Raw genomic sequence first — 26,564 nt, 5'->3', positions numbered from 1 at the left:
AAATAGTACCAATCTTGCCATTTTTAGAGATAATTTGCAAGCCTGTCCCATGATCTTACCAACAACAATGCTAATCAAGCAGAATTTGTGAGAGCCAACAATGATTACTTTGGGACATATTATGACCCAGAACCATATATTTTTGATCCCCAACACAAAGAGGCTGAGCAATAAGTTTTAGAAGCTGACTGCTAAATCAATCAATCGAAATTTGACTTATATAGCCCTTAATCACAAATGTCTCAAAAAGCTGCACAAGCTACAATGACAATGGATTTATTGTGACACCATAGCATTAGCAGCATTGCTAGGTGCTAAACGTACAAACTAATCATAATAAAACAAACACTTACGGTAATATTTCCACTCTCGCTGAGATGCCAACCGACAGGATTCTCACATAATTCCGTTTGGATGAAGAATCAATCACAATCATCACGAAGGGTTAAAAAAAAGTCGCTGCAACAAACGTCTGTGTGTAATATCGCCATCTCGGATGTGAAAGTGGACCAGCCATGGCTACATTTGTCTAGTAGCAGGTGAGAGATGCATGAATTATAATCTAGAATTTACTATAAGCAAGTTTGAGACCAAGCAGAAGCAGCCGCCGGCTCAGTGTGTCAACAATAGCAGCGTAAGCTAGCATTAGCTCACTGCTATCAATGTGCCGCTAAAATAGTCTTATAATAACAATCACTCGTATTTGGTTAATTTTCAGGTCATGACATTGTAAATGGAGTATTGTTGGTACTTTCTGGATATTTTAAGAGAGTATAATGAGAGGATCCTCCATCTGTTGACTCAATTGTTAGATATTTATTTACCATTAATAATAATAATAATAATAATAATAATAATAATAATAATAATAACTGGGATTTATATAGCACTTTTCTAAGTACCCAAAGTCGCTTTACATGTAGAACCCATCTATATTTATGCATTTAGAATTCATAAACAAATAAAAACACGTGTTCCTGTCTTACATAAGGATTGTGAATGATAAACAGCACATCTCTATCTAATGTTTGCATATTTCCAGTATGACTGCTCTAATAATATGGTCAGAGTGCAGAAGTGTTACCACAGTGAAGTAGAATCTACGGAAATTGCTGACGGTATTCGGAGCGTAATATTCTAACCGGCCGACTGAATTTGTAGCATATTGGGATGTTTAGACAGTATTTTCACATACTTTGCAGATTGTAAATACACTTCGATATGTTTTAATAGATACAATCAAACACAATTAACTTGTTTTTCCAGTCTACTGCTACTTTCAAACAAAGAGTAGCAGGCGGCATGATGATGCGACGTTCAGAGCTGTCTTTATTGCACGTAATATGTCTCATGTGGCCCGCGGGTGAACATGCAGTCAAGTCGGAAATCTGTCTATCAACATTCATTACAGGAGCGCATGGTTCCACCGGGACACTCACTATGCATATTCATCAGTGCCGCCACATGCCAGCCCCAACGTTCACGCCTTCACCTCAATAAACATTTAGGCTGAGCCTGCGGGTGGCGGCGGTCACGTGTGTGACACGCACACACCAACACAAAGATGGCGGGGATGAGAATGGAACTAAACGAGTAGGCAAACAACTCCAAGTGGGGACCTACTGCTGCGGTTCTTGTTGAAATTGCTGAGCGGGTCCAAGCCCGTCTCCTGCTGCTCGTCTGTCTGGAGCGGGTGGCGGGTCTGGAAGTTGGGGTGCTGCATGGCCCTGGCGCCACTTGGTCTGTCGCAGAGGCACAAAAATCACTCAGGACATTTTGTATACACTCCTCTAATCATCAACTTCCTGTTTTTACAATGGACTTTTCTTGAATTGCTCCTTCTAGGATTTAGGACTTTGTGTCTTGTAGGGGTGGGCGATACTGGGAATTTTGGTATGGATCCAATTAGAGATGTCCGATAATATCGGCCGATAAATGCTTTAAAATGTAATATCGGAAATTATCGGTATCGGTAAAATTTATGACTTTTTAAAACGCAGCTGTGTACACGAACGTAGGGAGAAGTACAGAGCGCCAATAAACCTTAAAGGCACTGCCTATCCGTGCCGGCCCAATCACATAATGTCTACGGCTTTTCACACACACGAGTGAATGCAAGGCATACTTGGTCAACAGCCATACAGGTCACACTGAGGGTGGCCGTATAAACAACTTTAACACTGTTACAAATATGCGCCACACTGTGAACCCACACCGTAACACAACATAAACACAACAGAACAAATACCCAGAACCCCTTGCAGCACTAACTCTTCTGGGACGCTACAATATACACCCCCCGCTACCCCCTACCCCAGGCGTAGGGAACCTATGGCTCGCGAGCCAGATGTGGCTCTTTTGATGACTGCATCTGGCTCTCAGATAAATCTTAGCTGACATTGCTTAATACGATAAGTAATGAATAATTCCGCTGCAAATCACAGTGTTAAAAATAACATTCAAAATATAAAACATTCTCATGCATTTTAATCTATCCATCCGTTTTCTACCGCACCTGTTCAAGATTGCGGGTGGCTCAGCCAATCTCAGCCGTCTTTGGGGTACAGGAGGGTCGCATTAATGGTAAGAAGTATTTTATTTATTATTGGTTAGCTTCAGAATAACAATGTTATTAAAAAGAATAAGAGCCTTATTATACTCTTAAAAATGTTGGTCTTACTTGAAAATGCACGCATTTAGTTGTATTCAGTGTTAAAAAATACTATATGGCGCTCACGGAAATACATTTTAAAATATCTGTCTTTCCTGGCTCTCTCGGCCAAAAAGGTTCCCGACCCCTGCCCAAAGCACCGCCCCCCCCCCCAACCCTAACCTCCTCATGCTCTCTCAGGGAGAGCATGTCCCAAATTCCAAGCTGCTGTTTTGAGGCATGTTAAAAAAAATGATGCACTTTGTGACTTCAATAATAAATATGGCAGTGCCATGTTGGCATTTTTTTTCCATAACTTGAGTTGATTTATTTTGGAAAACCTTGTTACATTGTTTAATGCATCCAGCGGGGCATCACAACAAAATTAGGCAAAATAATGTGTTAATTCCACAACTGTATATATCGGTATCGGTTGATATCGGAATCGATAATTAAGAGTTGGACAATATCGGAATATCGAATATCGGCAAAAAAGCCATTATCGGACATCTCTAGATCCAATACCAAGTACAGTGGAACCTCAATTTAAGAACGCCTCTACTTGCAACATTTTCGGTTTATGAACGCTTACATGGCGCCAAACATGCGTCTGAGTCTCGGCGCACAATTCATTCATTCATTTTGTGTGCTGCTTGAAGCCATTTTGATGACGTCACTTCCTGTTCAACAGCGAGCGGCACGTCTGACGTGTTTATTTCCACGATTGTCACAGAGCTGTGTCAGCCTGTCTTCGAGATCACTTGATGTGATAAGAAACACTTTAAATGTGTCCGAACTCTCACAGCCTCACTGTAAAGCTTGGGGTTGCGAGACAACCGCTTTGAGCTGGCGTTTTAGCTAGTTAGCCTCCAGCTTGCAGCCCCTTCACTTTGAGAACTTTATCAGCGAAGGACGATTGTTCCTTAGCAAGTCTTTAATCCTGATGAGACCGAAAAAGATCCCACAGCGGACCTTAATTACAGCGAAGGAGAAGGCACTGCCGGGACACAAGCCGATGAAGGATCGCATCACACTGCTAGTTTGTGCCAACGCTAGCAGTGACTAGGTGAAGCCATTGCTCGTTTATAACTCTGAAACTCAAAGATTATTGAACAATGCCACAAATATATTTTGGTTTTTATTGAAGCAACATGGTGGTTAGGTTTTGGAGAGCACCAACAAGACGTTTGTGTGAGTGTGCATGTTGACATTTAGGCTTGCTGTAATGTTTGGATAAAAAAAAAAAGCGGTTGTTGAGCCATTGCCCTCTTGTTATGTTGCTAAATAGGGACTTTTGACGAGGCTGGAACCAATTATTCATGTTTATATTAGAGATATCGGCCGATAAATGCTTTAAAATGTAATATCGGAAATTATCGGTATCGGTTTCAACCTCCCGATTTTCCCGGGAGACTCCCGAATTTCAGTGCACCTCCCGAAAATCACCCGGGGCAACCAATCTCCCGAATTTCTCCCGATTTCCACACAGACAACATTATTGGGGGCGTGCCTTAAAGGCACTGCCTTTAGCGTCCTCTACAACCTGTCGTCACGTCCGCTTTTCCTCCATACAAACAGCGTGCCGGCCCAGTCACATAATATATGCGGCTTTTACACACACATAGGTGAATGCAAGGCATACTTGATCAACAGCCATACAGGTCACACTGAGTGTGGCCGTATAAACAACTTTAACACTGTTACAAATATGCGCCACACTGTGAACCCACACCAAACAAGAATGACAAACATTTCGGGGAACATCCGCACCGTAACACAACAGAACAAATACCCAGAACCCCTTGCAGCACTAACTCTTCCGGGATGCTACAATATACACCCCCACTACCATCAAACCCCCCCCCCCACATCTCCCAAATTCGGAGGTCTCAAGGTTGGCAAGTATGCTCCAGTATACTCTGGACTGAAATTGTGTGCCTTCATTGTTTTTGTAGCTGTTGTTTTGAGGCATGTTTAAAAAAAATAAAAAAATAATGCACTTTGTGAAAGTCAAAGTATAGTACAACTTGTTTAAGTCGGGGTCCACGTTAATCAATTCATGGTAAAGTTACATTGTTTAATGCATCCAGCGGGGCATCACAAAAAAATTAGGCATAATAATGAGTTAATTCTACGACTGTACCTGTATATATCGGTATCGGTTGATATCGGAATCGGTAATTAAGAGTTGCACAATAACGGAATATCGGCAAAAAAGCCATTATCGGACATCTCTAGTTTACATTGTTTCTTATGGGGAACTCTGCTTCACTTTACAAACTTTTCGGTTTGCGAATAATGTTCAAGAGCAAATGAAGTTCGTAAATCGGGTTTCCACTGTATCTAATGCCCTGCTTGTCTACTGACAGTTGAGAATGGCACACAATCTGCATCAGAGACTGTTCTGAAACATCCACAAGCTAAGTCTGCTAAAGACTGAGGAGATTTTCGCTACTTACAATCACGGCCTTGTAAGTGTCCCCAGCCAAGACTCAAAGAGGACGTGTCTGCATGGGGAGAGGAAAAGAACAACAATCAATCGACTTTTTATTGTCACTTCTTTTGTTTCAATCCACAAATAAAACAATTGATATACAAGTTTGTTGTTGGTTTGACGTTATCACAGCTGTTGCATATTCATGTTTTAAAGCAACGATACAGTCATTTCACTTTGAAAACCATTTCATTGTCTAATTTACATTAGTGTCCATGACACATGTGCGTGTAAATGTAATGGGCAAAACAAATATGTTTCAACTACAAAAAGATTGGGTTGCCAGTGAGTAGGCATGACTATCGGTTACACTTTAACCCATACTTGGACTAAATTGATTCTTGAAAAACAGTGCCTAAATGATACTTAAAATATACTCATTTTTGTAACAAAAAAACCCACAATAACTTTTAATTCTTATGGAATTGAGTGACATTCGAGGTGAAATACTGTATTTATATACCGTATTTTTCGGACTATAAGTCACAGTTTTTTTCATAGTTTGGCCGTCTCCAGTGCGACTTATATATGTTTTTTTCCTTCTTTATTATGCATTTTCGGCAGGTGCGACTTATACTCCGGTGCGACTTATACTCCGAAAAATATGGTAATAACCATCCATCCATCCATTTTCTACCGCTTGTCCCTTTCGGGGTCGCATTATAACCAAGTAATACTTATTAAATCCACAACCAATTGCCAATTATTGTAGCAGTACAGAACAGAGTACAGAAAAAGTAAACAAAACTTTAGTGTTGTGCTACTGATGATACTCGTAATTCTGGCGGTAAGTAAATGCAAACTTGCTGGCTATAGCCATCATTGGTGTATAATGAGGAAAAGTTGCCTTGTTGTTGTTTCTACTTCGCAAGCGGAGGAAAGTCTGAAACGTTACAAAACTTTCCCATCTGTAAATGAGTGTACTTCTCAAATAGTTCGGCTGTAAATAAACCTCCCACAACCCATGGAAACACCTTAATCCGATCGTGTTCAGTTTTTGAAAAGTCGGACTCAGGCCCCTTCTACACTGGCTAAGGTTATCCAGGGTAAATCCCACCTAACCTTATCCTTGTCCACACACACACACACACAATGGTCGTTTAAGACCCCCACCCCCCTCTGTCCGCTGGCGCAACGCGACCTAGTACGCATGCGCGGAAAATGCGCACGTCATAGTCACCTCCGGTGTTGCTTTGTGTGCATGTTCTTAAATTTAACTTATCTGAACAATATCCAGTGTTGTGGTATTTCAATTAACTGGAATCCAATGTGCTGTGGGGCCCTATTGTAGTGAATCACACCTGAGCCATCATAAATTAATCAAATCTTTAATGGACACGTGAAAGTAAACTAAGTGATAAATAACATTTTACATCAATCAATCTAGGGATTTGATTGATTGATTGAAACTTTTATTAGTAGGTTGCACAGGTTTGGTTGATATCAGCACTTCAGTCATCAACAATTATATCATCTGAGAAATGGACATTGAAACAGTGTAGGTCTGACTTGGTAGGATATGTACAGCGAGCAGTGAACATAGTGAGTTCAGAAAGCATAAGAACAAGTATATACATTTGATTATTTACAATCCGGGGAGGTGGGATGTGGTGGGGGAGGGTGTTAGTCTGGGGTTGTAGTTGCCTGGAGGTGTTCTTTTAGTGCGGTTTTGAAGGAGGATAGAGATGCACTTTCTTTTACACCTGTTGGGAGTGCATTCCATATTGATGTGGCATAGAAGGAGAATGAGTTAAGACCTTTGTTAGATCGCAATCTGGGTTTAACGTGGTTTGTGGAGCTCCCCCTGGTGTTGTGGCTATGACGGTCATTTACGTTATGGAAGTAGTTTAGATCTAGATATCTGGTCAGGACACTCCTCACTCTTTTGCCTTCACCTTCATTGTCTATTCTTTTTTGGTGACTTTAAAGACTTTTTAAAACAGCGTCCATGCATGCCTCAAATCTAAACTCCAAACATCCCAGAACAAGCTAGTCAGATTACTTCTCGACCTCCACCCCAGATCCCACCTCACTCCTACCCACTTCTCCAAAGTGGGCTGGCTCAGGGTGGAGGACAGAGTAAAACAACTTGCACTGAGCCTAGTCTATAAAATCCGCTACACTTCCCTGATACCGAAGTACATGTCAAACTACTTCCTTAACGCAAATGACCGCCATAACCACAACACCAGGGGGAGCTCCACTAACCACGTTAAACCCAGATCCCGATTTAACAAAGGTCTTAACTCATTCTCCTTCTATGCCACATCAATGTGGAATGTGCTCCCAACAGGTATAAAAGAAAGTGCATCTCTATCCTCCTTCAAAACCGCAATAAAAGTTCACCTCCAGGCAGCTACAACCCTAAACTAACGTTAATAATCAAATGCAGATACTTTTTCTTATGCCTTCTGATCGATCGCGATCTCTCTGTTCCAATATCCATTTCTCTGTTCTCAATTGTTGATGACTGATGATAACAACCAAACCTAACCCCACCCCGGATTGTAAATAATGTAAATAATTCAATGTGATTATCTTGTGTGATGACTGTATTATGATGATAGTATATATCTGTATCATGAATCAATTTAAGTGGACCCCGACTTAAACAAGTTGAAAAACTTATTCGGGTGTTACCATTTAGTGGTCAATTGTACGGAATATGTACTTCACTGTGCAACCTACCGGTACTAATAAAAGTCTCAATCAATCAATCAATCAATGCTAGCGTATGTTTTAAGCTAACGTATGTTTAACCATGCTTGCGCCCACAAATACGATGCGCCTTATTTATGCGCTAAATACAGAAATAGCACCCGTAACTGACACGGCGCATTTTAATACGGTGCGCCCTCTGGTCACGAAAATATGGTATAGAGGCTTCGATGACGGGAACCGGTTCTCAAAAAGGGATTCGAATCCATGGAATCGGTTCTTTTCTTACCAAAAGCATCGGGAGAACCGGTTTTCGAAAATCATCCTTAGTCTTCGCTAACGGCAATAATGTTTTGTACTCAACAAATACTTAACGCCGACAGAGACGCTGAAAAGGTGTGTTACTGTTTGCGCTATGACGCCATCTTTTGGACGAGTTCGCTCTCTGCAGGTGCTGCAGGTTGAAAATGTACTTCCTGTTCCGTGCATTAAACCGGAGGTATAGTCCTGTTTCGTCTACCATTTGTCCATAGCGTTACTACTCGTATGGATTCTTCATTCATCACTCCACGCAACATCTGTAAGTTTTAAAATACAACTAAAACAATTCTTACTCACTAAACCGTCCCATATGTGATGGCTGTAGGAGTGTTTTCGTGCATATATACACGTGCGATCGTAATGTAATCAAGCTAGCGTTGTTAGCATTAGCGACTATGCTACTTACAAACCCTGTTTCCATATGAGTTGGGAAATTGTGTTAGATGTAAATATAAACGGAATACAATGATTTGCAAATCATTTTCAACCCATATTCAGTTGAATATGCTACAAAGACAACATATTTGATGTTCAAACTGATAAACATTTTTTTTTTTTTGCAAATAATCATTAACTTTAGAATTTGATGCCAGCAACACGTGACAAAGAAGTTGGGAAAGGTGGCAATAAATACTGATAAAGTTGAGGGATGCTCATCAAACACTTATTTGGAACATCCTACAGGTGTGCAGGCTAATTGGGAACAGGTGGGTGCCATGATTGGGTATAAAAACAGCTTCCCAAAAAATGCTCAGTCTTTCACGAGAAAGGATGGGGCGAGGTACACCCCTTTGTCCACAACTGCGTGAGCAAATAGTCAAACAGTTTAAGAACAACGTTTCTCAAAATGCAATTGCAAGAAATTTAGGGATTTCAACATCTACGGTCCATAATATCATCAAAAGGTTCAGAGAATCTGCAGAAATCACTCCACGTAAGCGGCATAGCCGGAAACCAACATTGAATGACCGTGACCTTCGATCCCTCAGACGGCACTGTATCAAAAACCGACATCAATCTCTAAAGGATATCACCACATGGGCTCAGGAACACTTCAGAAAACCACTGTCACTAAATACAGTTCGTCGCTACATCTGTAAGTGCAAGTTAAAGCTCTACTATGCAAAGCAAAAGCCATTTATCAACAACATCCAGAAACGCCGCCGGCTTCTCTGGGCCCGAGATCATCTAAGATGGACTCATGCAAAGTGGAATAGTGTTCTGTGGTCTGACGAGTCCACATTTCAAATTGTTTTTGGAAATTGGACATCGTGTCATCCGGACCAAAGGGGAAGCGAACCATCCAGACTGTTATCGACGCAAAGTTCAAAAGCCAGCATCTGTGATGGTATGGGGGTGCATTAGTGCCCAAGACATGGGTAACTTACACATCTGTGAAGGCACCATTAATGCTGAAAGGTACATACAGGTTTTGGAACAACATATGCTGCCATCTAAGCGTCGTCTTTTTCATGGACGCCCCTGCTTATTTTAGCAAGACAATGCCAAGCCACATTCAGCACGTGTTACAACAGCGTGGCTTCGTAAAAAAAGAGTGCGGGTACTTTCCTGGCCCGCCTGCACTCCAGACCTGTCTCCCATCGAAAATGTGTGGCGCATTATGAAGCGTAAAATACGACAGCGGAGACCACGGACTGTTGAACAACTGAAGCTCTACATAAAACAAGAATGGGAAAGAATTCCACTTTCAAAGCTTCAACAATTAGTTTCCTCAGTTCCCAATCGTTTAGTGAGTGTTGTTAAAAGAAAAGGTGATGTAACACAGTGGTGAACATGCCCTTTCCCAACTACTTTGGCACGTGTTGCAGCCATGAAATTCTAAGTTAATTATTATTTGCAAAAAATAAATAAAGTTTATGAGTTTGAACATCAAATATCTTGTCTTTGTAGTGCATTCAATTGAATATGGGTTGAAAAGGATTCGCAAATCATTGTATTCCGTTTATATTTACATCTAACACAATTTCCCAACTCATATGGAAACGGGGTTTGTATAAAGGCATTCGTTTTGTATTCGTAAATCCACCAAAACATCACCGTTGAGTTATTGAGTCGGTTTAGCTGATTGGAGAGCTAGCTTGCGCAGCTAGTGGGTCCATGACGATGACTTCTGTTTTGTTTGATCAGCCGTTTAACTGCCGTTTGAAAACAATTAAGGTATGTATGCTAAATACTTTGTCCCGGTATATATCTGCGGCTGATATATGTAAAATATTTATTTATTCTAGAATTTGATGCGCTCTACAGACTGGAAAATATAGTCCTCATTTATGTACTCATTCACTGTGAGTCCAAACAAATGTGTTAGAAGTTGCTATAAAACAAAAAGGGGTCAGATTAAATAAGCGGACATGCTGTAACGAGAAAATGGAATAATGTGATGTATCATTTTGCTGATATAAACTTACACCATAAACATCCTTGATCATTTGAATGTTGTAGTTTCTTCCAAAAAATAATGGAAAAAAATGGAAGAAATCGCAAACGCAGTTTATTTTTAGGCCATATGGTCCAGGCCGTAACGACACGCTACATTTATAATGTGCTTTATGAACGGTTATGTCAAATCTATTTGTTGCGGCCCGTGATCAAGAAAGTGTGGGGAAAATAAATGTGTGGACTATAAAACCAACATTTACAATAAGAGCACTCGAGTTGCTATTTGTGCCTGTCACATCACCAAAAGAGGAGCTGTGGAAGTCACCAAGATATTGTGAGATGATGTCATCTAAGTCTGCATGCTGGCACGTCATCTTTGGAGAAGGCTTAGAGGAAGCAAGCCTTGGCGTAGCTGCTTCACCAAAGCATATTTGCGACATCTGATCACATCAGTAAAAACAAGTCATCGTAGTTGGGAACAAAGTCCTCCCAGGAAGGAAGGCAATCTAGGTTAACCAATGGGGCCTCTAGGCTTTATCCGACTGGGGATTATTCCGCCTTTATGAAAATGGGCAGCCTAATACAGAATAATAGCACGCTTGCACTCAGCCCGAGGTTCTCTTCCCCGTTGATTAATTGTGGAAATAAGGCAAGGAAAAGGAATCTCTTAAAGCGATTAACCATGAGAGTTGGGCGCTGCTACAAAGTGGAAAGAGTTGTTGGAAACATCGCTCACAGTTCATCCCTCCTTTCTAGCACTGTTGTGATGTGCATGAAACAACAAGATGCAGCTATTAATTATTATAATCATCAACTAAAAGACCCTTGACAGCATCAACGTGTACTTTAGGGAAAAGAATTGAAATAAACAAAGTTCAGTTTCTGCTTGCCATAACCGTCACAAACTTATCTTCTATTCATCCTGTTTTACCTTATTGTACCATACATTTTACTTCTTTTACATTTTATTTATCTTGTTTTACCTTATTTTGTCTTCATTTACTTTTACCTTTAATTTGCCTTCAATGTTTGTTTACTATCTTACACCTTTTATTTATCCTTTTTAAATGTCTATTTACCCTTTTAATCATGTTTTACCTTATTTTACAACTGTTTGCCTTTATTTACGTTTGATTTATTTAGTTTTACCTTCTTTTGTCTTTACTTTTTTTACTTTCCTTTACATTTTATTTGCCTTCAGTATTTTTTTTAATCATCTTTCACCCTTTATTAATCCTTTTTACTGTCTATTTACCTTGTTTAATCCTGTTTGACCTTTTTTGCCTTCTATTACCTTTGTTTCCCTTTTATTTATTATGTTTTACCTTCTATTTACCTTATTTTGTCTTCTATTTACTTGGGTTGTTACTTTCATTTTATGTTTTTAGTATTTCTCACCTTTTAAAAAAATCTTTTTCACCTTCGATTTTTTTTTTTTTTTTTTACCGTCTTTTGCGTTTCATTTGACTTTGTTTACCTTCTTTTACCACCGTTAACCTTCTAATTAACTTTTTTAAAGCTTTTTTTTTAACCTTCCTTTGTCTTGTATTCACATTCTTTACCTTTTTTATATAAATTCACCGTCTTCTGCCTTCCATTTACCTTAACTTTTTTGTTTATCTTTTTTACCTGTTTCTACCTTGTTTACCTTCTATTTATGTTTTTTGGCCTTTTATTTTCCTTCTTATACCTTTAATTGACCTTGTACCTTCTTTTTAACTTGTTGTACCTTTGTTTACCTTCCTTTACTACTCAATTTACCATCTTCTACTTACCTTTTATTTATCTTGTTTACCGTCTATTTACCTGCTATTTAACTTTTTTAAATCTTCTTTCACCTTCTCTTATGCAGTCCAGGATTTCCAGACGAGTTACACTCATTAAACGATTAATGGAAGATTGTTCTAATGGAATGAATCGTTGCAGCCCTGATATGACTTTAGAACATTGCCATCACATTAGGAACGCTACTTCTGCCTTTACAAATACTAGTTTAATTTTGCAGTGGTGTAGAAGTACACTGCATGCTTCTAATGCAGAAATGCAACAGGTCATTGGATCATGCCTGTGTACCTAATGAAGTGTCCACTGAGAGTACAGCAGTGCTTGTGTTTATATCTTTAAGTCATGACTTGCGGCCAAAAATAACATCCTTCAAGAAGATATTTTCAGGCTTGCATGCATCCAGTGTCCCGTCTTCTTAGATGAGATCAACAAAGATCATGACGATTATGCAGGGAACGCAGTCCTGTTTTCTGCTGCGTTTGTTTCATTTTCCTTGAGGCTGACGTGAGACGGCGTGATGCAAATTAGCATGCGCATAATTGCACCTGCTGCACCTGGCACAATCTCAATTATGGAAGATGTTTCATTCAAATCATGATTTTCTACACTCAGCAGTTACTTCAAAAAGTAGATCTGCACGATATCAAGCACTGTATCATACTGAGAGAGAGTAGTGTCCCCAATTTACATTTCCAAAACGATACGGATGTTGATATCTGATCAGTATCAGCACAAATCATACATACTTTTATTATTTGTACTACAGTATATTACTACACTGATACCATGTCAATAAACAGACAATATTAGGTCAGAGTTATTTTACTAAAGTGTAAGTAAAGAAATACAAAGCTGATTTAAAAACAAAGTGTACCAGATTTTACATATGAAGAACACCCAAAAAGTGGTCCTATCAATAAAAGATGAATTCATGAGTGTCAGGTGATTCCTTTTGGTCCATTTCACCTGTAAACAACAATATATAAATAATAAATGTCAGTGCTTACCTGTAAATAACAATATATAAATAATAAATGTCAGTGTTTATCTGTAAATAACAATATATAAATAATAAATGTCAGTGTTTATCTGTAAATAACATTTAAATAATGTCAGTGTTTATCTGTAAATAACACTATTTAAATAATGTCAGTGTTTATCTGTACATAGCAGTATATAAATAATAAATGTCAGCATTTATCTGTAAATAACAACATAAATAATAAATGTCAGCGTTTATCTGTAGACAACATATAAATAATAAATGTCAGCCTTTATCTGTAAATAATATATAATTATTACATGCCAGTGTTTATCTGTATATAACAATATATAATTATTACATGTCAGTGTTTCTGTAAATAACAATATATAAATAATACATGTCAGTGTTAATCTGTAAATAATATATAAATAATAAATATTAGTGTTTATCTGTAAATAACAATATATAAATAATAAATGTCAGCGTTTCTGTAAATAATATATAAATAAATGTCAGTGTTTCTGTAAATAACAATATATAAATAATAAATATTAGTGTTTATCTGTAAATAATATATAAATAATAAATATTAGTGTTTATCTGTAAATAACAATATATAAATAATAAATGTCAGCGTTTATCTGTAAATAACAACATAAATAATAAATGTCAGCGTTTATCTATAAATAATAAATGTCAGAGTTTATCCGTAAATAACAATATAAAAATCGTAAATGTCAGGAGGGGCGTGTCTGTGTTGTGTTTACTAACAAGACATTATGGCGGAGCCGAAGTCGAGTTTGTTAAATGGAGATATTCTCACTACTTTTCTTTTGTTGAGCACAAAGAAAAGAACATTTTAATTAATAAATAATAAATGTCAAGACACAACTTACAATGTAAGTTGCGTCTTGGATCAAAGATCCTATCTACTGCCCAAAACAGCAATTTGAATCTGCTGAAACAGCTACAAAAGCAACATGCTTGGACGAAGCTAGTAAAGAGAGACACACTTCACCTCCACCACCACCTAAGCAGCAGCGGCTGGATTTTAACGGAGGGACTGTTGGCAAGGACAACATTGATAGAGCCATTGCAGCGTATGTGCTAGAAGACATGTAGGCTATTTCTTCAGTGGAGTCACCCGCTTTCAGGCAGCTAATTAGCATGATACCGGGCGTCAAACGGCAAATGGCACGGAAAACATGTTCCAAGTACCTGGACAGTGAGGACATAAAAATGGAAAGCGAGCTAAAGAAAACACTCCAAACTCTGCCTCTGCTCATCATTCAACACTGAAGGTACACACACTCTGTCAATTATCTTATATACTGTTGCTCTTTCATTCTAGAGTGTTTGATTATCACATCACTCTAAATGTATAGACTATAAAGTTCCCAAACCTAAAGAGGGATCCTAGTGGGCCAGGCCAATCTTTCCTTATCTCTAAACTAAAAGTGGGGAAATGTGTAGAGTGTTCTGGGCTTCAGTACAGTGTTGATCTCCTGAAGACATGATTTTATTTCAGAATTCCTTGAGAGAAAAAAACGCCTGGTTAGGCTTTGTGTGTTTGTCATGTGTGGTTTACAGCTATGTTGTGACATGTTGTTATTATGCGGTTTGTTAATTATGTATGTTATGTTGCAGCTATTTAAAATAGTTGTGTCAATTTGTTCTGGCCTGAAACAAATTGGCCCTTTCAAACATATCTTCGTCTTTGTGTGTTGTATGTACACCACATTGCTTAGCAGAGTTCAGTGATGCAAATACATGTCACGTTGATCAACAGATTGTATTATTCTCCAGTGCAATAACAGTACTGAAATGAAGGCTAAAAGGGCATTAATGGGAGGTTTAAAAAAAAAAAAAAGTAGAAGTAGTAGCTAAATAGTTACTTTTCACAGTAACGCATTACTTTTTGGTGTAAGTAACTGAGTTAGTAACTGAGTTACTTTTGAAATAAAGTAACTAGTAACTGTAACTAGTTACTGGTTTTCAGTAACCAACCCAACACTGTGAATGAGTCATCTTTGTTGTTTGTAAGCACATGCCTAAAATGACTTAAGCTGCATTTAGAAGTCGATGGAAATATTAGAGCCATTAAATATGTGTACGCTTTAATATCCGATTAATCGTTAAGATGGAAATAGTTGTTAGTTGCAGCCTATTGTCAAGTATGTTCTAAAAAACACACAACAAATAAACAAGTTGACTCACATGATGTACAAAATTGTTGTTTTCAAAAACAACGTTTTTAGAAACTGTTCAAGCACTCAGCGCTCCAACATGGCCCGCCCCTTGAAAGTTCCTGGAACTTTTCTTTAAAGTGTGGAACTAAATCTACCCAGGTGGTTTTTGGAGGAAACGCGGAGAGAACTGACTGTAATCCACCGGGTCAATGGGAACCTTCCTTCAAAAGGTTCCTGCGGTGGCAACCGTTTCAAAGTGCTGCCTTCATCGCACCTTCACAGACCGTGACACTCGCACAAATATTGCACTTTCTGCTCGATTAAAGCCCAACATCACATTCCTCAAGGTCACGAGGAAATTTCAGAATCGACCATCAGCTGACGCTCCAGGAAGGAGGGGGAGATTTTCACCTCAGTACTTGGCCAACTGAAAGGCAGCATTTCTTCCCAGGCAATAAAAGGAGCCAGTGTTCTTGTCCATAGCACAAAGGAGCATAGACGCACCATAGAACATAGATGCACAATAGAACATAGGAGAATTGAACTTAGAAGCATAGACAAGCATTAAACGTAGGAGAAGCATAGACCATAATACTTTGAAGAAACATAGAACATAGAAGAAGCATAGAAGAAGCAGGGAACATAGAAGAAGCAGAGAGCATAGAAGAAGCAGAGCACAGAAGAAGTAGAGATCATAGAATATAGAAGAAGTATAGAACATAGGAGAACCATAGAACATAGACATAGACCATAGCGGAAACATAGTAGAACTAGAGATGTCCAATATTATCGGCCGATAAATGCGTTAAAATGTAATATCGGAAATTATCGGTATCGTTTTTTTTTATCAGTATCGTTTTTTTTTTCCCGTTTTTTTTTATTAAATCAACATAAAAAACACAAGATACACTTACAATTAGTGCACCAACCCAAAAAAACCTCCCTCCCCCATTTACACTCATTCACACAAAAGGGTTGTTTCTTTCTGTTATTAATATTCTGGTTCCTACATTATATATCAATATATATCAATACAGTCTGCAAGGGATACAGTCCGTAAGCACACATGATTGTGCGTGCTGCTGGTCCACTAATAGTACTAACCTTTGAAAGTTAATTTTACTAATTTTCATTAATTACTAGTTTCTATGTAACTGTTTTTATATTGTTTTACTTTTTTTTATTCAAAAAAATGTTTTTAATTTATTTATCTTATTAATTTTTTCAAAAAAGTACCTTATCTTCACCATACCTGGTTGTCCAAATTAGGCATAATAATGTGTTAATTCCACAACTGTATATATCGGTTGATATCGGTATCGGTTGATATCGGTATCGGTAATTAAAGAGTTGGACAATATCAGATATCGGCAAAAAGCCATTATCGGACATCCCTAAGTAGAATCGTAGAACATAGAAGCACAGAAGAAAGAAGCATAGACAAATAAAGAACCATAGAACATACAAGAAGCATAGAACATAGCAGAAGCATAAAACATAGGAGAAGCACAGAAGAAGTAGGGCTGGGCGATATAGCCTTTTTTTAATATCTCGATATTTTTCGGCCATGTCACGATACACGATATATATCTCGATATTTTGCCTTAGCCTTGAATGAACACTTGATACATATAATCACACCAGTATGATGATTCTATTTGTCTACATTAAAACATTCTTGTTCATACTGCATTAATATATGCTCATTTTAAACTTTCATGCAGAGAGGGAAATCACAACTAAGTCAATTGACCAATACTGTATTTATTAAACAGTTATTAAGCAGTGGCACAAACATTCATGTCATTTCAAAACAAAAAGTGCAAGATTGTCAGAGACATTTTAAAACAAGCTATGAGTGCACTTTTGTGCATGATGTCACTAAGATGACATATCAAAACAACACTAAATTAAAGTGCACTTTTTGTACAGACCGCCACTCCAATAGTTTAAAACAAAGAAAGTGCACTTTTGTGCATGATGTCACACAAGATATTTCAATAACTGTCAAATAAAAATGAACTGCATAATAGGAAATCAAATAGTGTATGTCCTTTGCTATGTGGTAGGTTCCTGCGGACGTCATCTCCTTCTGTTGTTGACTATTTTTTTCATACAGTGTTGATGTGGAAATGGTTGCCTCGGCATTTTGTTGGTGTGGCACCGAACGGAGATGTTGACATGCAGAGTTTCAAACACTCTTCATTCTCGAGCGGGTGACTTTTCAAATGATGCTACATATTAGCAGTAATGCTACTTTTTGTAGCAACACTTTTGCCCCACACTTAACAAATTACGTAGCTGAGATAGGCTCCAGCGCCCCCCGCGACCCCAAAGGGAATAAGCGGTAGAAAATGGATGGATGGATGGATGTTCGACATATTCCCACTTGAAGCCAAACCACCGCCAGACGATGGACACCGTGCTGTTTTTCTTGGGAATTAATTATTCTTCCTTCATTTGTTACCAGATTCGCACCTTCTTTCTCTCGTATTACCACTCACACCACAGCTAACGTTACCCATGCCACTACCTCTCTGCTCCGCGAGGGCGTATATGTATGTGACGTATGTAAGAAGGTGCGCTTGTTTTATGTCTCTGTGAGAAGGAGAGACAAGAAAGAGTGAGAAACGCCTGTAGTGTAATGCCCGCAGCTAAAAGCAACTGCGTGAGAACGTATACTCGAATATCACGATATAGTCATTTTCTATATCGCACAGAGACAAACCCGCGATATATCGAGTATATCGATATATCGCCCAGCCCTAAGAAGAAGCACAGAAAAAGCATAGAACATAACAGAAGCATAGAACATAGCAGAAGCATAGAAAATAGAAGAAGCACAGAGACCAGCTTGAGGTTGCTGTGAGGTCAAACTGCCCTGAAAGTGAATCTAATGTTATAGAGTATGTCTGAAGGGCCAAGAGTGGAGAAGTAGACTCTGGGAGCACATGAAAAGCTTCAGTGTTTCCTCAGCAAAACATTTGATGATGCAGATGCTGGACTTGTTAGCAAACATGAGAAGAAGGCAGAGAGCCCAGCTAAACAAACTCACATGCCTCTCCCTCCACAGGGGCCACAGAACCCATGCAGGAGCCCTCAGCTGCTCACATGCTCCACAAGCGGAGGAAAACAAGCGCAGGACCTTCAACTCTGCAGAACATCAGAAAGTGCCTCAATGGGAACTGATTCAGTGACCAAATATGATATGAGGAAGCAAATACCATATTTTTCAGACCATAAGGCGCACTTTAAATGAACAGTGTGCCTTATAATCGATTAATCGATTAATAATCGGATAAAAGAGACAAACTACATTTCTATCCTTTCCAGTATTTTATTGGGAAAAAAACAGCATACTGGCACCATGCTAGCACCATACTTATTTTGATTATTGTTTCTCAGCAGTTTGTAAATGTTGCAGTTTATAAATAAGTTTAAAAAAAAATAAATAGTAATAAAATTAAAAAATTAAAATACAAAATAAAAGTAGTCTCTGCGCATGCACATAGCATAGATCCAATCGATGACTAAATTAATCGCCAACTATTTTTATAATCGATTTTAATCGATTAGTTGTTGCAGCCCTAGTTTAATGTTGCAATCTGGGAAGTCTTTATTTTATATGTAGATAATAAAACTCGACACCCGTGATTTTGCACTTCCCAGCAGGATCACAAAAGCCTGCTGTTGTCGTCCACAACTTGTCTTGTCAAACATTGACGGTATTGATTGTACAATAACTTCACCCTCTGTACGATTAATAATGTGCCTCTCCAAAGCCAGGTGGGGGCGCTGTTATGCCAGTCCAAACGTTGCTGCTCGTTTATTAAAAGGTACATTTGCATGATTAGATATACAACACACTCTGTGTGTGTGTTAGATCAGTGATTTTCAACCACTGTGCCGCGTCACACTAGTGTGCCGTGAGATATTGCCTGGTGTGCCGTGGGAAATTATGCAACTTCACCTAATTGGTCCAAAAAATATGTTTTGCAAATCAATAATCATAATAATGTGCCGTTGTCTAGTGCCTGTGCTGTGTAGAGCTTGGCAGGGTAATATTGTAATACTCCATACCAGTAGGTGGCAGCAGGTAGTTCATTGCTTTGTAGAAGTCGGAACGCGTCGAGGACGGTTTGTCGTGATCCCAATATGCAGAGCACAGCGGGAGACAGCGTGCAGGTAAAAAGGTATGTAACGCTTAAACCAAAAATTAACAAAAGGCAAGTCCCGCTAGGAAAAGGCACTGAAGCATAGGGATGACTATGTCAAACAAAAGTAAAACTGAACTGGCTACAAAGTCAACAAAAACAGAATGCTGGACGACAGCAAAAACTTACAGCATGTGGAACAAAGACGTCCACAAAGCACATCCGTACATGACATGTCAATCAACAATGTCCCCACAAAGAAGGATATCGTACGCACAACTTCAATAGTAGAGATGTCCGATAATATCGGACTGCTGATATTATCGGCCGATAAATGCTTTACAATGTAATATCGGACATTATCGGTATCGGTTTCAAAAAGTAAAATGTATGACTTTTTAAAACGCCGCTGTACGGAGTGGTCCACGGACGTAGGGAGAAGTACTGAGCGTCACTAAACCTTAAAGGCACTGCCTTTGCGTGCCGGCCCAATCACATAATATCTACGGCTTTTCACACACGAGTGAATGCATCCATACTTGGTCAACAGCCATACAGGTCACACAGAGGGTGGCCGTATAAACAACTTTAACACTGTTACAAATATGCGCCACACTGTGAAACCCACACCAAACAAGAATGACAAACACATTTCGGGAGAACATCCGCACCGTAACACAACATAAACACAACAGAACAAATACCCAGAACTAGGGATGTCCGATAATGGCTTTTTGCCGATATCCGATATTCCGATATTGTCCAACTCTTTAATTACAGATACCGATATCAACCGATACCGATATCAACCGATATATGCAGTAGTGGAATTAACACATTATTATGCCTTATTTGGACAACCAGGTATGGTGAAGATAAGGTACTTTTTAAAAAACTTAATAAAATAAGATAAATAAATTAAAAACATTTTCTTGAATAAAAAAGAAAGTAAAACAATATAAAAACAGTTACATAGAAACTAGTAATTAATGAAAATTTGTCAAATTAACTGTTAAAGGTTAGTACTATTAGTGGACCAGCAGCAGGCACAATCATGTGTGCTTAAGGACTGTATCCCTTGCAGACTGTATTGATATATATTGATATATAATGTAGGAACCAGAATATTAATAACAGAAAGAAACAACCATTTTGTGTGAATGAGTGTGAATGAGTGTAAATGGGGGAGGGAGGTTTTTTGGGTTAGTGCACTAATTGTAAGTGTATCTTGTGTTTTTTATGTTGATTTAATAAAAATTAAAAAAACGATACCGATAATAAAAAAAACGATACCGATAATTTCCGATATTACATTTTAACGCATTTATCGGCCAATATCGGCAGGCCGATATTATCGGACATCTCTACCCAGAACCCCTTGCAGCACTAACTCTTCCTGGACGCTACAATATACACCCCCCCTGTAACCCCCTCTCAGGGAGAGCATGTCCCAAACTCCAAGCTGCTGTTTTGAGGCATGTTAAAAAAACAATGCACTTTGTGACCTCAATAATAAATATGGCAGTGCCATGTTGGCATTTTTTTCCATAACTTGAGTTGATTTATTTTGGAAAACCTTGTTACATTGTTTAATGCATCACAACAAAATTAGGCATAATAATGTGTTAATTCCACGACTGTTGATATCGGTAAAGAGTTGGACAATCGGAATATCGGATATCGGCAAAAAAAACATTATTGGACATCTCTATTCAATAGTCTTGATTGCGAAAACAAAGCAGGTGTGGGCAAAAGCACTCAAAGGAAGGCGTGAAGCTGCTACAGGAGAACACCAACAAAACAGGAAGAGTCACCAAAATAACAGCGCAAGACAGGAACTAAAGCACCACAAACAACAACAAACTCAAAATAAGGCACAACCTGGTGGAGTGTGCCTCCGTATTTTTTTAATGAAAAAAAAAAAAGTGCCTTGGCTCAAAAAAGGTTGAAAAACACTGTTAGATGGTCAGGAGCAAAGCTACACGGCGTATGTTCCATGTCCTTTTCAAAACACGTTGATTCGTCGATAGAACCCTAGGGCAGTGATTTTCAACCACTGTGCCGCAGGAGTGTGTGCCGTGTGATACAGTCTGGTGTGCCGTGGGAGATGATCTAATGTCACCTATTTGGGGTAAAAAAATATTTTTTGCAAACCAGTAATTATAGTCTGCAAATGATGTGTTGTTGTTGAGTGTCGGTGCTGTCTAGAGGTTGGCAGAGTAACCCTGTAATACTCTTTCATATCAGTAGGTGGCAGCAGGTAGCTAATTGCTTTGTAGATGTCGGAAACAGCGGGAGGCAGTGTGCAGGTAAAAAGGTTTCTAATGCTTAAACCAAAAATAAACACAAGCTGAATGCCCCTAAGAAAGGGCATTGAAGCTTAGGGAAGGCTATGCAGAACGAGACTAAAACTGAACTGGCTACAAAGTAAACAAAAACAGAATGCTGGACGACAGCAAAGACTTACTGTGGAGCAAAGACGGCGTCCGCAATGTACATCCGAACATGACATGACAATCAACAATGTCCATGCAAAGAAGGATAAAAACAACTGAAATATCTTTGATTGCTAAAACAAAGTAGATGCGGGAAATATCGCTCAAAGGAAGACATGAAACTGCTACAGGAAAATACCAAAAAAAGAGAAAAAGCCACCAAAATTGGAGCGCAAGACAAGAACTAAAACACTACACACAGGAAAACAGCAAAAAACTCCAAATAAGTCAGGGGGTGATGTGACAGGTGGTGACAGTACACCTACTTTGAGACAAGAGCTATAGTGATGCATGCTTGGTTATGGTTTAAATTCATATCCAACAATTGCGACAACGACTTTTTTCTGTCAACTGAGTTTCGTTGTTTAATGATTTCTGCTGGTGGTGTGCCTACGGATTTTGTCAACACAAAAAATGTGCCTTGGCTCAAAAAAAGTTGAAAATCACTGCCCTAGGGGTTCGGTGAGTCGGCTTCAGGGGTTCGGTAGAGCCTTCGCGGCGGAGGTCAAGACACACCCGACTCATTGTGTAAATAAAAACTGCTCCTTATCGGCGTATTATGGATACCCTCAAACAATGTTCCCTCTAATTTTCCATCTGCGTGAGCAAACGCAAAAACTCCTTGAGCATTCAGTGGAGCACATGTGAGCACACCTGTCCCAAACCTGACTAAATAACAAATTAAATGTTTTATTATTATAATCAAATAACAGCTGTCATTTCCATGAGATTATTTTCTAATATACGTGTTTTGGCCCCCTTACAGTGACAATAACAAAAAATATAGTTTTTCATGAGCTGTGTACTAGTATTGTATGTCTGGGTGGAAAACGAAAAAAAGGAACAGACTTTGCTGTGAAAATAAATACATTATTTTATTTTATCATTTAAAATGACATGAGAGTGGCACTTGCCAAGGTGAAGCCACGCACATCTGAAGTGGCTAATGTTGTGTCGTTCGCGAACGATTCGTTCGAACGAACAAATCTTTTGAGTGAACGTACTGAACCGAATCACTTCATGAACTGATTCGTTCCTTTCTCAGTTCAGTTGAGCTCCGCCGCGACCATGCCGGTATGAGTGGAACTGGCGCATTCTGTGACTCACTGAACCCTCGACGTCGGCGAACAACGCAGCCAGCTACTCATCATGGGGGCGGGGGGAGGGACTGAGCGAACGATTCGTTCACCGCGGATTAACGACATGAATCACTCAGTGAACGACAGAATCAGGACTCACGAACCTACTGACACAGAGAACTGACTGTGTCGCGGAGGAGGACGTCACATTGAGGCTCTCGTTCAGTCACTGTGCGCGCAGACCTGCCAACTTTTGAAATCAGAAAAACCTAGTAGCCAGGGTCCAGGGGCCGCAGGCCCCGGTAGGTCCAGGACAAAGTCCTGGTGGGGGGTTCAGGGTTCGCCCCCCGACGCAAAATGATTATTAGCATTCAGACAGGTTAAAATGTTGCTAAAACCATCACTTTTCTATCAGTCACAGTGACTTTTCAAAACAAAAATATTACAGCAAAAATCATATGGGTTGATTGACATGTTTATTCTGTAAGCTAACTTCAATAGTTTGAAATTATTTTGACAGTTAATGCCAGTTATCCTGTCAACCTTTCACAAGACTTCAATTTGTTAATTGAAAGTATAAACAGTATAAACACTTTTTACAGTAAACAAATGGTAAAACAGTACTAAACAATTCCATTTAAAAAAAAATTGGTGTCATTATTAACTTTCTGTCCAAGCTTGTATAATCTACTGCCTTGTTCAATTGTAAAAAATATTCTGTGCCTAAAATTCACATTTCTATCACAATTATCATACTGTAAACATGGTAAGCTAACTTCATTAAAATTAATAGTCCTGTCAATAGCATGGAATTACAATTCAAATGTAGTTTTTTTGTAAGCCTTTCAAAAGAATTCAAAATATGAAAAATTAATGAAAATTAATTTAAGCCATCAGACACTTGAAAAGTGGCACATCACATCTCTAATGTAATCATTTTAACTTTTCAACAGAAATAGCACTGCAAAAATATTAAGGACATACTTCTGTATTTTGGTAGTTATGCTGTCAACATTTAACAAGATTTCTTCAACTTGGACTTGAAAGCATAAACAGTATAAACACTTTTAACAGTATAACAGTACTAAACAATTCAAATAGATAACATTGGTGTCATTACCTTTTTGTGGCTAAAATCCGAAAAACGTTGAACGTTTTCCACTTGTATCGCTAGCAACGGCATTAGACTTGTGTTTTTTTGTCCCAACGTGGTCTTTTACATCGCTAATTCCTCCGTGTCCGATCGAAAAATCTTGTCTGCACAAGGTGCAATTCGCGTAGTTTTCACCCTTTTTGGAACGGATAATTATTCCCGGATAGGCTTTTGAATATTCTTCACGGAATGACTGCAGTTTTCTTTTCGGTTTAAGACTCGTTTGCGATTTTTCTCCGGCTGAGTCCATGATCGTTCGCTGGTTTGGAAACAATGGCAACAGGTGCCTCGTGCTTGGCAGCGGTGCTATAAATAGCCTCGCGCATGGCATTCGGAATGGCTCGATAGGAAGTTACGGGAAGCAGTGTCGATTGTCATTGTTGTTACGCGATTTCGTGAATAAAACTTTAAAAAAAAATTTTTTTTTAATTAATGAAAAACCGTATTTTTTATCACTGCAACCGTAACCCGGAATAGGTTGATGAAAACCGTACTAATTACGGGAAAACCGGAGTAATTGGCAGGTATGTGCGCGTCGTTCATTGGGTGCTGAGGGCTTGTGTCGTTCGCGAACTGACACACACCGAGATCTGCCGCTGGGGAAGCTGTTACTGACTGACTCATGATTCGCCGACCTGCACACAGAACTGCTGCTGCAGAAGTGATTCAGGTTCACGTACTGAACTGTGCTGACTGTGGCGCTGTGTCAGTCACTCACTGCCTGGTGTACTGCATGCACAGAGCTGTGTAGGGACTCGCGTTCACCCTATTTGCTGCTTCTCCCGCGAATGTCTGCACTGTACTGTACTACGCACAGTAGTTTTTTTTGGGGGGGGGAGGATGGGGGATTCGGTGAACACATTTTTTGAACGACTCAATTTAAGGAACTGATTCTAGTGACTCAGTACAGTCAAAAGAACTGCCAATCCCATCACTAGAAGTGGCCTCTCAAAGGCAACAGCAGAAGTCACACTGAGTTGCAGGTGTGTAATTTGTTGTGAGTTCATGCATAGTGTTGGTTTTGTTCTTTAAACAACGTGATGTTCATGCACGGCTCATTTTGTGCACCAGTAAAAAAACATCTAACTTTGCCTTGAATTTGAAAATATATATATATATATTTTTTTTTTTTTCCACTAAAGAAGGTTTCGGTGAATGCGCATATAAAACTGGTGGGGTTCGGTACCTCCAACAAGGTTAAGAACCACTGTTCGAGAGCGATAATTCGATAATCGATTATTGCCCCCACTCCACTATGCGTAACAAGATTTCATCACTGTCGCTCACTTTATGACTGACACAGCTGCAAGTTAAACATGCATTAAAACGACATTAAAATCATGGTTTGTCGAGATACAAAATCTGATATATTCAGCATAATATTTGACATAGTTGCACCGAGATTAGAGGTGGCAGATACGGGGTTTAACGACACGCAAGCAGGCGAACAGTTAGCATGCCGCGACGTTGAAAATGCAAGTTATTAAGGACTAAAAGACTAAAGATGGCATGAGTGTGTGTGCTAATGTGATGTTAGCACAGCTGTTAGCAAGGCCCGTGGCTACTTCCGCCCTACGCATGCTACCAGCTAGCTAGCATCACTGGCGAAAAAGAGCGACGTAACAAGTCACGATAAAAAAAAACTCTCTCGCACGCCGGAAGTACTCACAGTTCTTAGCAGAAGCGTGGCAGTCCGCACACGACCATCATCCGTGTCGTGGTTTGTGTTCACGCAGGACCGCGGGCCGTTGAAGAAGTGATGAAGCTTTGTAAACAGTCGCGGGACAGTCAGGTCAGGAAGTGAGCAAGACCGGCTGACTGGTCACGTGACCACGCTGATGACGTACGAGCCATAAACTTTTTTTGTTTTGTTTTCAGGGTATGATTTGACATTTTATATTGGCTGTTATTGCAATGAACACGTGTGTCTCGTGTTGTGGATTTATGTAAGCCCAGTATCACTGTAATAGTCGTATTTTAAAGCGTTTTACTCAGGCAGTAAAAAGGCCACCTTTCTTGTCCATTGTGCACACCCCGCCTTCCGCCCGAATGCAGCTGGGATAGGCTCCAGCGCCCCCCGCGATCCCGAGAGGGACAAGCAGCATAAAATGGATGGATGGATAATTCAGAAAAGTTTTGTATTTTGTTATATTTTTGCAAGACTTTACCATAACATTTAATTATTTAAATCTTTCAGAAAT

The 26,564-nt window shown here is 39.2% G+C and overlaps 1 protein-coding gene across 2 annotated transcripts in view; it reads right to left on the bottom strand.

The window, feature by feature from the left end:
• The window catches only part of tbc1d5 (TBC1 domain family, member 5), a 75,517-nt gene extending 49,340 nt beyond the window's left edge, over positions 1-26,177 (bottom strand). For both annotated transcript variants that reach the window (XM_061982494.2, XM_061982495.2), the window contains exons 1-3: positions 26,033-26,177; positions 5,110-5,157; positions 1,624-1,742 (exon numbers count right to left, since the gene is read on the bottom strand). In XM_061982494.2, the coding sequence (XP_061838478.1) occupies positions 1,624-1,723 (100 nt within the window). In that variant the 5' untranslated portion in view covers positions 1,724-1,742; positions 5,110-5,157; positions 26,033-26,177. The remainder of the gene's footprint in view (positions 1-1,623; positions 1,743-5,109; positions 5,158-26,032) is intronic.
• Between the last annotated feature and the right edge of the window lie 387 nt (positions 26,178-26,564).

The sequence above is a fragment of the Nerophis lumbriciformis genome, linkage group LG21 (assembly GCF_033978685.3).
Source record: "Nerophis lumbriciformis linkage group LG21, RoL_Nlum_v2.1, whole genome shotgun sequence".
Lineage (NCBI taxonomy): Eukaryota > Metazoa > Chordata > Actinopteri > Syngnathiformes > Syngnathidae > Nerophis > Nerophis lumbriciformis.
This window is presented reverse-complemented; position numbering and strand designations above follow the sequence as displayed.